The 12,204-nt window shown below is 35.8% G+C and overlaps 2 protein-coding genes across 2 annotated transcripts; one reads left to right on the forward strand and one right to left on the reverse strand.

Moving 5' to 3' along the window:
* Positions 1 to 987: 987 nt before the first annotated feature.
* Positions 988 to 4,294, reverse strand: LOC110834469 (phosducin-like protein). Its single transcript, XM_022073648.2, has one exon. It carries the CDS (start codon positions 4,160 to 4,162, stop codon positions 3,302 to 3,304), a length of 861 nt encoding a protein of 286 aa, XP_021929340.1. The 5' UTR covers positions 4,163 to 4,294; the 3' UTR covers positions 988 to 3,301.
* An 86-nt stretch (positions 4,295 to 4,380) lies between these two features.
* Positions 4,381 to 11,226, forward strand: Arpc1 (Actin-related protein 2/3 complex, subunit 1A). Its single transcript, XM_022073647.2, has 10 exons — positions 4,381 to 4,526; positions 5,150 to 5,225; positions 5,505 to 5,656; positions 5,914 to 6,022; positions 6,615 to 6,787; positions 7,399 to 7,516; positions 8,493 to 8,671; positions 10,051 to 10,154; positions 10,524 to 10,704; positions 10,816 to 11,226. The coding sequence occupies exons 2-10, from the start codon at positions 5,159 to 5,161 to the stop codon at positions 10,852 to 10,854; spliced, it is 1,122 nt and encodes a 373-aa protein (XP_021929339.2). The 5' UTR covers positions 4,381 to 4,526; positions 5,150 to 5,158; the 3' UTR covers positions 10,855 to 11,226.
* The last annotated feature ends 978 nt before the right edge of the window (positions 11,227 to 12,204 follow it).

Genomic DNA, 12,204 nt, shown 5'->3' on the forward strand with positions numbered 1-12,204 from the left:
TACTACTGCCAGAACTGAAGAACCCTCGTAAGTCCTACATGAAATGAAATGTTGGCAGTGAAAATGGCAGACTGTTATGACAGTTGCATTGCTCAGACTCCAGCTTCAGCATTTGGTAGCTACAAAATTAGGAGAGCTGCTGTCTTCTTAGATGCCCAGGGAGAGGACACTACCTGGACAGGAGGCAGTATGACCTCTGAAACGTTGGTAAACATCTACCATATTACATGGCGCAACAACCCAGAAATCTTCAAATATGGATAGATTTAATTTTAACTTCATGAATTGGACATTATAGAAGTAAATGTTATAAATTTAAATTACAGTTAAAATTGGTGTACACAGGAGTGGTTGGAAGTAAAGTCTTTACAAAGTAAAAGTGCCAATACAATTATATGAATTCTGGTACAATTTACTGAGTATACCTAAATTAGAAGTGGCAACTTCTGTATATTTTTTGATGTTTGCAACTGAGAGTTAAAAAATCTATTATGAATTTACACACACTTCAACTTTAGTTGAAGAAAGTAAGTTGTCTGGGTATCTAAGGAAGAAAAGGAGACAAATTCTGGATCTCAGCATTAGAGTGGGGTAAGTGGTCAGCTTCAGACTCTTGACATTTACCCAGGGGACAGAACAACCAATAGAACTAGATGGAAGACAGTAGGCTCAAGCCAGTCTGGACATTGTGATAAACCTAAAAGAATCTTCACCTAATGGCAATTAAACCTTAAGTCATCCAGCCCATAGCAAATCACCTTAAATATCAGGGTCATTGTTCATGCCAACCATGGTGATACAGCTAATACTTTGAAAAACTAAAAATAAAATGTCTTACTTTTATGGGTCAGTGGCACTCCATAGACTGGAACACAGCAGAAATGATCAGTTAAATGCACTGTTAGCCAGCCATTCAGGCAGGCATTAACTGCAAGCACAAGGCTCAACTAGCTGGCTAACAATGCCTGTACTGTTAAACCATTGCCCTTAAATTTCAGAATTTTATTCTGTTTAACTCTTTACATCATTATTCAGCAAAACATTACAGTATATATACCCTTTGAATTATAACAAATATCACTGGGTGGAGACAACTTACATTACTATAAAGACTTCATACATTTTTAAAATCCTAATTTTATGTTATTTTCCTGTTTGTTTTTATTTTGAGTGGAAACATCTACACATCTATAAAGTCAGCTATTATTCAACTGACACACCAGGAATTGAATTTCAGTGTTTAATTTAATTTGTGTATAGTCTTTATTTCCCAGATTATATACACTTTCTGGAATAACCAGAGTAGAATTTTGTTCATCTTGGTGTGAGTGTACCACATGAATCTCAATTAAGTGAATTAATTTGTGCCCTTCACGTCACACAGAATTGGTCCCAGAATCCACTATCTTTCAAAATAACTGTTCAGTCAACTAATCTTCAGCACAACAATAATACAGTCAATGATGTATGAATATAACAAAAACTATTATTATAAATGACACCTATAGAAAATTCACTACTTATAAAACAAGAATAAGAATCTGAATAAATGCATATTGAAATTAATAGCAAATATTTATATTTTAATAAGGCATGAGTTCAATGTCAAATCTCAGAAATGGACACACTGGACATATATACTTGTGTGTTGTTTCCCAAATAGAAACAAAACTGTTACATTGGACTGGTCACACAAGTATCAAATTCCAACCAAAGATAACTACACACAATGACATTACCCTTATACCTAGAGCAGTTAAGAACAAACTGAATGTATGTTATAGCATGGGCCAAATAAAACTACATAAGAAAAGACATGGGGAGTGACAGGCAAGCCTGGGAAGTAAAACAAACATACCTACCTACACAGTTACTCTGTCTCTAGATCCTGAATGGAAATGCCCTTTAAACATATTATATGCACAATCAAACTTCCTCAAGGTCTGTCTGGAATTGGCAACAATGCATTGTGGGCAGACATTAGCACAGTGATTCCTTCAGAACATGTTGGAGAAGGAATTTCCAAGCATTTGGACTGCTAGGTAATGTTAACAGCTCTGTGGCTAAGAACACAGTAACAATACAGCAACAGTGTTGATGTAATAATGGGGGACTGCATCATGGCAGATTTATTTGGCACAAGCTCTTAAAAATGCACATAGCTTAATAAAGAGAGGTTATCCAATTTATACATAAGTCATTTTAAATTATTATTATTATAAAAACATTTGCTCCTGAAAAACTGCATATCTGAGCACTAGGTCAGCACTGTACCTAGTCCTTTTATATCAAAACATTCTTACATCTTGATCTGAATACTACTGGTATAAAATTGACTCCTAAGATATACATAAGCTCTGTGGCAGATATGTCAAGACCTGCACTCATATTCATTCATAAATCACAAGTAACAACAAATAATTACGGTGAAAAATCTAATTATAATTGTGTTCTACACACAATACATAAGAGAAGAATGAAATCTGCAGTTCAATACTAAAATACTTCCATGTTAAAAACATACAATTTAGTATTTAAATCACGTCTTCCTGGGTTATTAACTGCACCACATCAGTCCTAAAGACTGAAATGGGCATCAGAAATATTGCAATTATGCACATCCAGTATGCAGCTTATATTGCCTGAGAAAGACATCAATGGATGCCACTTTCTAGTACTTATTACATGGTTCACTGCTTTATTCAGCATAACACACAATATGAAAGAGCAATTTAACTAATTCCATGAAGCAAAGTCCTTAAAAGCTGATAGTATGCTCAGCTAGTCAAGAAATTCTGAAGGTTCATTATTACTGTGTTGATAACAGGCTGCCCCCGTTCTCAGCCAGATGAATCCGATTCACATCCTCAAACCCTGTTTCCCTAAGATCCCCAAACTACAACCTGAAGTGACAGTACTGCCAAGCTATAATCACAGCCATTGCAGCAATACTAAAAACTGGATTAAAAGCAGGAAAGAATACAGATGCAGGTCACTTGCACATGCATTATCCCAGAATGGCTGCAAATGCATCTATGTAGGAACCGATATGAATGTACCTGGTCTGAATCACTAAACATACAATTTAAAAAGGGATCAATTAACAATATGTGAGCCATCTTGCAACCACTTCAATTACATCATTTCACTGTCAGTTTGACAAGATAGCCACATGTATTAATAAAGGCTAGTTTAACAAGAAGGCAGCTGAAGACCTCAATGGCAAAGGATATAATCATTTCTATATTAAAGATAACATTCAAAATGTTATGCCAACATGTCTTCATACCAATTAATACTGTCATTCAAGGCTAAGATCACTATCATCAGCATCATTCTGTGACTTAACAATTGATGGCACACAAGTTTTGTCTGGCAGAATGCCATGTTCCAACAGGAAACTTTCCACATCTTCAGAAAAAAAGTCATCACCTAATTCCTCACTGACACGAACAAAGTTTCCAACTAACTGACCTGCCTTGTAGACCAGAAGAGCTGGTACTCCACTTAGTTTAAAACGTTTACTTATTCCTGCAACTGATCCAATCATCTTGCAGAATTTTACTTGCTGATAATCCTGACTCAAAGAAATAAGGCTACCATTCATTGCTTCACAACCTGGTATATTTTCTTCATATATATGTACTACAATTGTGACAGCTTTATCTTCTTTGTCAATTGCATCCAGGAATTCTTGTCCATCTTTAAGACTGAAAACTTTTCCAAATGCTGGAAGAGTAGCCAACTTAGACATCATCTCTTCCATTCTCTGTTTTTGAAACTGCAGTAAGAACTCATCTGATAATAATTCTGCCATCTCAGGATCTACATTTTTCTCCCTCTCTTCTTCCAGTGCTGATTTACAAGTCAGAGACAGCTTTTGAATCAGAGCTTGCTTTTCTTTTTCCTGCTCAGCTCTTTTTTCAGTTTCCAGTTGTTTGAACCTCTGCCAATCTTTCATTACACCTTTAGGGCCAGTGTTTGTGGAGGATCCTTCCCATTTATAAGGATCTGGTTGAGGAATCGATCCTGCTTCTTTTATCACTGGAGGGGTTTGCACTTCTTTACCACTATCATCATCGGATTTCTCCCCTTCGCTCTCACTACTGCTGCAGTAACAATGGGCTGTTTCTCCCAACAATTTATCCTCCAACGTTGTCATTTCACTGTAATACCGCAGAAATAACTCTTACCGCTATGTTCAATTCAAATCCGATGCCTCAAAAGCAAACACAAACGTGTATTGACACCGACGCTCTGTTTATGGTTGTAAATTGTCAAGTTGGTGGTCTGCTTTTCAATTTTGTGGCGGGTAGTGATGTAGCCAATATGTCAATTCAAAATTTACCGAACAGAGATGTCGTATTAATGAAGCACATACAAAGAGGTTATATTTTTGTATCGTACCTACTCTGAGATCCTGTTCCGTTATAATACACTTCATACAGGAAGTTGGGCAACAGAAAAGGAGATAAAGGAAAATTCATATAGACCTACTAAGTCACCGACTTTCAGATATTAACAAGGTAAACCTTTTTTGCAATTATTTTCAAATTTGGTCGTTCGATGTAAAGTGCATAGAACAGAATGGAACAATAGTTATTTACATTCCATAGCATGAAGTGCAAGCCGAGGATGTGAAACATGTAATTCGAATATCAACACTCTATACAAATAAAGTAACAGAAGTGAATACATAGGTGTTACAGCAATGTGCATAAATATTACAATATTTAATAATTTCTGTTTTAAGTAAATTCTACTGCTGAGTAGGAGTAGGGTTCTAACTGGAAAGGTTCTAGTGATTGTTCTGGTCATCTAGTGTGTTACCTCTTCTGTTGAGGTTTTGTGCCTAGGAAATAATTCTTGAATGAGCTTACAACAAGTTTATAACACGACTGTTTATAAAATCACTGTTTATTTTATCGATGGGTTTTCCCTGCCTGCTCTTTGAAGGAGCTCATTCATTTGGATGTTTGTAGGATTTGACGTTTTCACGGTGGTGAGTCCGAAGATGGCTGTCTTCTGGGTTGTTGTGCCATGTAGTCTGGTAGAAGTTTGCCGATTTTTCAGTTGCCCTGATCATGGAGGCAGCAAGGACCTCTGAAACGTCATTAAACTTAACATAATTAACATTTTCGATTTTCAGAGTAGTAGAATGGCAGAGACACATAGCTTTGGTGTGAACCCAATCACCTGTCATGCATGGAACAGAGATCGAACTCGTAAGTGACAGTTACCAACATTAAGCAGGTGCTGTTTATTAGCTTCATTGAATGTTTTCTGTAAAAAGAAATGTCCTTCTTCTCACCAATGTTTTAATTATACAGAAAATGAAATCTCACAGTATCTCACAGTATTGCAATGATCCTTCATTTTAGAATTATTTTGACCAGGGTTGATTCCCATCACTGATTTTTCAAAATAGCTCGCAATTTAATTTTAATGTCACATTTATAAATCATTAATTTTAGCATTTGTATGTTTGTTTTGTTTCTTTTTAGAGATTGCTTTATCACCCAATAATCATGAAGTTCATATATATCAGCGAGCTGATGGTGACTGGAAACTTGTAGATGTTCTTAACCAGCATGATTTACGTGTTACGGGCATTGACTGGGGACCATTGACTAATCGGATTGTGACCTGTGCTGTAGTAAGTAGAACCATACCAAGTGAACGTGTTATTTGTTGACTTTTATGTAATAGAGTAAACATACTACAGAAGTTTGTTACCACAGTTTAATTCAAAATGATTCATAGCTCTGTTTATATATGTATAAAATTGCTCATGGCTATGGATGTGAAGTTCTTTCATAATTTCTGTGGATAATAATAATAATTATTATTATTATTATAAATCCCTGTAGTAGTGTTCATTCTGACTTTTACATGGTTGTCATCTGATTTTAGGATCGTAATGCATATGTGTGGACTCAAGGGGATGATGGAAAATGGAAACCAACATTGGTTCTACTCCGCATTAATCGTGCTGCAACTTGTGTAAAGTGGTCTCCACGTGGTAAATAATCAAGTAATTTTGTTATGTTAATACAGACAAAACGTAGTAACAGGAAGATTTGTATGTTCAGTAGCTGTAGAAAGATGAAGCCCTTTTTGCAGTAAATGTCCGTAGACATTGTATTAGCACTGTAAACTGTCTCGCTTTGTCATCTGTTAGCCCTTGTACATTTTCATCAGTGTATTTTTATATTTTGATGAACAGTTCTTCAATAATTTATAGTTGATGAGCTGTGTTTGTATTAAGAGTCCTAGATAAGTAATAGCCCTAAATATTTTAGATTATTTTCCATACTCTGTTAGTCCTGAAGAAATTTATGTGTGTGTGTGTATATATATATATTTTTTTTTTTTTTTTTTGGGGGGGGGGGGGGGTTGTAGTGAAATGAGCATGGTCAAGTTTGAAGACAGTCTTGTGAGGTTTCTCTCTCTCTCTCTCTCTATCTCTCTCTCTCTCTCCCCCTCTCCCTCTCTCCCCCTCCCTCTTCCCCTTCATATTATGTTATTCAAATGTAAAATCAAGGAAATTTTGTTGCCATTTTTATACATTTTGTGTAAATTAACATTTTGCTTTAATATGTATTCCTTATCAGAGAACAAGTTTGCTGTGGGTTCTGGAGCTCGACTGATCTCGGTGTGCTATTTTGAAAGTGAGAATGATTGGTGGGTATCAAAACATATCAAGAAACCCATTCACTCAACAATCACTTCAATCGACTGGCATCCAAATAATGTCTTGCTTGTTGCAGGCTCTGCTGATTTTAAGGTAAATTAAGGTTTGTTTTGTTTCAAGAACTGTCATTATTACAATTTGGGTTATCCATTTACTTACAGGCATAAATCAACTTTCCATTTATCATGAGAGCATACTGAAACAAAAATTAATTACAGGGCAGAGTGCAAAATTGTAATGAGGTATAAAACATTCTTTTATTTCTGTCAGTTTCCATTGTACATTTTTTATCACTATAAACTATATAAACAGAATGAGTACACAATGAAATTTCCCTTGTGGTGAAATGATTTTTATCACTGCGGAGGCATCCAGTGTATTTTGTAATCTACTGTTACTACAGTTACCAGTAAAGAAGTTTATCTGATACATGGTTAAGTTGCACATTGTCATTGTTTTCAGTGTGTTTATCATTAATATTAGACCTAAATCTAGAATTTAATTTTAATGTACAGAATTCTCAAATGGGTTCTATATATGCATCTTTCTTTTTCCATTTTATATACTTACTGATGTAAATAACATATTTTCTAGGTGTATGCATTTTATGAGCAACTGTGATTTCATAGATGTAGATTGTAGATGTTAGATAAGTGTGTAGATAAACATAAAATTATTATCATTAAAACTTAATATTTCTCCAGGTACGGGTTTTCTCAGCGTTTATTAAGGATATAGAGGATATGCCTCCACCATCGCCCTGGGGAATGAAGGTGTCCTTGGGTCAGTTATTGGCAGAGTTCCCTAACTCATTGGGTGGAGGTGAGATGTTGACATTGTTTTAAAAAGTTGTGCCAATATTCTTCATATGTTTCCAACATTCTTTATGCTGGTGAATGATTTGTTTTAATTTTCATGCATATTAGACTTCTGCTTACAGCAAGGTCCATCTTTTCCACTGGTAATATGTTCATTCAGGATCTCAGAATTGAAAATGTTACAGTGTGTTGACAAGAACATAATGAATAGAATAGTACAATGTTTCCTAACATGGCTGCAATAAATTACTGCGCTTAGGAGTTGTTTTCAGTCAAAAATTTTTATTGTAACTCCAGGCTTTGTTGTAAGCATTATAATCGGTTTCGCATTTTGTGTACATTACTCATGAATATTAAGATAATTACATCATGATGAACTGGTTCACCTGTCGGTACATATCTTTCATTTAAACACAATAAGAAAACTTTAAAAGGATATATGAAGAACTTGATCATTGTGTCACATTGAAAACGAAACTTTACAAGTAAAAGAGAGTTTTGGTGTATCACATTCTGCTGTAAAAGAACTAAAAAAGTAAAGCTATCCCACTATACACCATGTAGGCGCTTGGGGGGAGAGAAGGTATAGCTCCTATTCATTCTTGCCCTCGGCACCAAATGGGGGTAAGTGGTCAGCATCACGCCCCGGCCGTGCTTTACCCCCGGGAAAGGACCCCGGTACCCATTGGATAGGAGACTGGGTGGGCCGCAGAGCCTGTCTAGACGCAGAGACTAGCGGAAAAATCCTTTGCCCCCGTCGGGGATCAAATCCCGGTCGCCCAGTCCATAGCCAGTCACTATACCGACTGAGCTGTAACAATAAAATTAGTGATTAGTTTTCATACAGGCACTTTGGTTCCTTCTGTAGTAGGATGCTTCGTTATATGATTGTAACTTACAGGTTTATTGCAGTCTGAAACATAATGCACCGCAAATATTGTACATGGAAAGCGTTACAAGTTAATGTGATCAATCCCTAGGTGGTTGGGTTCATAGTGTTGCATTCTCTGGAGATGGAAACCGTGTATGTTGGGTGGGACATGATTCTTCTGTTTCTGTTGCTGATGCAACCCGTCAGATGGCTGTGAACAAGTTGCGTACAGAATTCCTTCCATTCCTAAGCTGTGTGTGGGTTGGACCAAATTCATTGGTTGCAGTGGTGAGTATCTACACAGTGTGATAATGGATTAATTTTGTAAAAGTGTTTCTGTTGTTTCATTAAGCCCTACTTCTCCATAACAATGATACCACCTTCTTCTTCTATGGCTCTCCAGTCTGTATTCGGTCCATAGCCTCCTCAATTCTCCTCTTCCATTCGGTCCTCTATTAGGTCCGTCTGTCCGAGGCTTTGATTGAGGTTTCGAAACATCTTCCTTTTTACGGTGCAAGGTTGTTAGCCTTGCGACCAACCCCCAACCTGGAGGACCAGGGTACCTGTCTTAGTCTGACCTCTCTCCCTCGACCAATCTGGCTAGGGAGGCCCTACCAGGAGCTATGCTACCGCCAGCATAGCTCTTGGGGTCACTGAGGTACTCAAGCCCCACCACCACGACAAGTTGGAGGTACCATTAAGCTGTAGATAATATTTAGTTAATGAAATTTCAATTAAATTAAATGACATGTAACTTTTGTGTAGGAAATTACTTTCCTCATAATTACACAAAGTTTTTGTTACTTTTACATTACTCTCAAAAAGTGTATGGATAAAGTACAATAGCTTCAATAACAAGCAGGCTTCAAAAACAGACAGAATGGCTGAAGTTGCAAGGAAAGAAAAGTGGTAAGTGTTGAGGATAAAGTTATTGTGATATAAAAATTGATTGTGGAACGAAAAAAGCTTATATGTGTCTGGAATTTGGTTTACATTATTTCACAATTCAAACCATATGGAAAATAAGATCTCATTTATATTTAATGTGAATTTTAGTTCTTTATGAAGTGATCCTATATATTTCTTCTTGAAATTTGATTTAATCCCTTCATCAGTTAGTATGACATTTGTTTGTAATGATGTAATTTCTCCTGTCCCTTGGATGACATTATAACCAAGTTTGACTGAAATTGAAGCTTTCTGTCTTTTGGGTTGTTGCGCTGTGTAGTTTGGTCGATGTTAACCAACGTTTCAGAGGTCATACTGACTCCGTCATCAGGGCGACTGTAATTGATTGTAAGGACAGCTGTTACACTATAATCAGCAGAAATATGTTTTACTGTAGCTGTTATTGTTGTTTGCAGTTTGTGCTTCTTATAGAAGCTGTAACTAAGCGAGTGTATTGTTTTTCAGTTGCCTCAGTCAGAGTTCTTCTGTTAGACTGATCAATCAGTTTTATTGCTTAAGTTGTGCTGAAGTGTCTTGTTCAAATTCAAGACAATTTGTAAGTCTTCAACTGTGAGGTATGTTAACAGCTGCCATGTGGAGACTTGCCTTCGCTGTTGCAATCCGAGGATGTACATGTGCAGAATTAGACATTTTAGTTTAAAGCATAACAAGATAATGCTCTATTAAATTTTATTTTAGTGCCGATTTGTTTCATTTAGGGTCACAGCTGCTATCCAATGTTGTATTCTGTAAATGAAAATGGAGTGTTGTACGTAAACTGCAAATTGGATGTTTCACAAAAGAAAGAGGCAGGTGGGTTGAGGTGAGTATAAATGCTAAACTAATTATAAAAAAAAAGTCAAATTGCTAGTCTTCAGAATGCCCATATATACATTTATTTTCATTTCTGTCCTGAGTTGTTTTGTCCTGCTATATTTCAACAGGTATATCATTTTTGTAATACAGAAATATTCTGAGGTTCTGGTATGGGGAGAAATCTTAAAAATATATCACAAAACTTCCCTCTCTGCCCATCCTTTGTTCATATTCACCATTCATAGTTTCTCATTGGGACACAAACATGAAACACATAATGATCACTACATTTATGAATATGTATTTATGACTTAAATTACTACAGGAAAAGATAAAATGAAATTTTGTCACTGTGTTACACCCATTTTGATTGCAGTGCTATGCGAAAATTCCAGAGTCTTGACCGGCAGGCCCGTATTGAAACAAATGACACCACATTAGAAACAATCCATCAAAATGCCATTACATGCTTGTGTCTCTACAAGGGAGGCAAGGGATCAGCCTCTAGAGTCAGTACAAGTGGGCTGGATGGTCAGCTTGTTATATGGGACTTGCAGGTGACCACATTAATTATTATACCATAAAACCATTCTGGATTCTGTTTACATCTCAAACATTTCGTATATTTCTTGTTTCATATATTCTAATTGATTTGCATTATTTTTCAGTCACTGGAAAATGCAATCCAAGGAATGAAGATTGTCTGAGTTGTCAGATTATATAAAAGAATATAATACATACAAGACTAGTAAATTAAAACTTCAACCCTCAAGATATATAAATTATTATTACAGAAATATGTCCATGCTTAACAGTAGTAATTCCAAAGTTAACAGTGACAACTGTAAGTACAGTATTTACCAAATTATTGCTACAAATAATTATATTTTACAGGCACAGTCGTGTCTGTACATCTGTGGTATCAGGTGGAAAAGCATACAGTTCCACTAACTGTGTATCTTTTTTAATTTTTTGTATTTATCGTATATTAGCTTCACTGACACTGCATCTTCCACTGCCATTCCTACAAATGAAAGAGAAGAATATACAATAATAAAATGAGGCTTAACTATACAGTATTTTTCACCATTCTGTACATTTATTTCAGTGTGATGTAACTCCTTTCACATTATCCACCTTATTGACATTCCTGAATAGGTAATGCCACACATTCATGAATGTTCATACTCTTGGTTCTCAAAAGATTTGTGACTGATTGATTTCAATTACGAGAATACCATGTTGAACGTTGTCCATTGTCTGAGGTATATTTGATATACACAATATTTCAGAATTTTGGTGTACTTTGTGTTCAGGTGACAAGAGTGGGGTTTGAAGATGTGAATTGAAGTAACTAACTCAGTATAAGGTTCATTGGCGTGCTTTTGGGAGCACAGTAACGAGCCTGTCAGTTCCATAAAAAGGAATATTTTTGATCTGCTGATACAGCTATTAACTGTTCAAGGAGGGTTATGCACCATGGAGTTCTGTTGCATTACTTGAGTCTTAAAATAAGTTGCATGCCTTTTAAAGTATATATATATATATATATATATTCTTCCTTCTGCCACTACTGAAATTTTATTAATATCCTATTGTTTGTGGTGCTTGATAAATTGGTTATTTATATATATTCTTGATACAGTTAGAAAGAAAAACTGGCTTAATTATTATACAATTTACTGACTCCATTAAATACCCTGTGCTTACCCTTTTAATTAAGGAATTTTTATACTTGTTGGAGATGGTTGAATTACTTCATTCTGATTCAGAAACCATTGAATTTTGTATAAGAGATTACTTCAATAGTATGCTGTAGTAATAAAGTCTTTGACAACAAACTATTTCAGTCATGGGCAGGAGCCCAAGAGCTTGTTACCTAAGAGGATTTATTGAGTTTAGTTACTGCAAAATCTTGGTCATACGTGCTGTAGTAGCTTAATATTTCTTATCTAATAAACTTGTGTGTCAAACAAATGGGTAATGTCAGCCATGGCTCTTTTCTAAGTATGAATTTTCTTCATTTACAATAGTAAGAATTGTCAGTGCAACATAAG

The sequence above is a fragment of the Zootermopsis nevadensis genome, unplaced genomic scaffold, assembly GCF_977971745.1.
Source record: "Zootermopsis nevadensis isolate Lab colony 2312 unplaced genomic scaffold, Znev_1.0 Znev_ptg000017l, whole genome shotgun sequence".
NCBI classification, from domain to species: Eukaryota; Metazoa; Arthropoda; class Insecta; order Blattodea; family Termopsidae; genus Zootermopsis; species Zootermopsis nevadensis.

Coding starts and splice junctions, on each gene's coding strand:
- LOC110834469 (XM_022073648.2), bottom strand. CDS start 4,162: ATGACAACGTTGGAGGATAAATTGTTGGGAGAAACAGCCCATTGTTAC.
- Arpc1 (XM_022073647.2), top strand. CDS start 5,159: ATGGCAGAGACACATAGCTTTGGTGTGAACCCAATCACCTGTCATGCA. Junction 7,517..8,492: donor CCCTAACTCATTGGGTGGAG/GTGAGATGTTGA, acceptor ATCAATCCCTAG/GTGGTTGGGTTCATAGTGTT. Junction 10,155..10,523: donor AAAGAGGCAGGTGGGTTGAG/GTGAGTATAAAT, acceptor TTTTGATTGCAG/TGCTATGCGAAAATTCCAGA.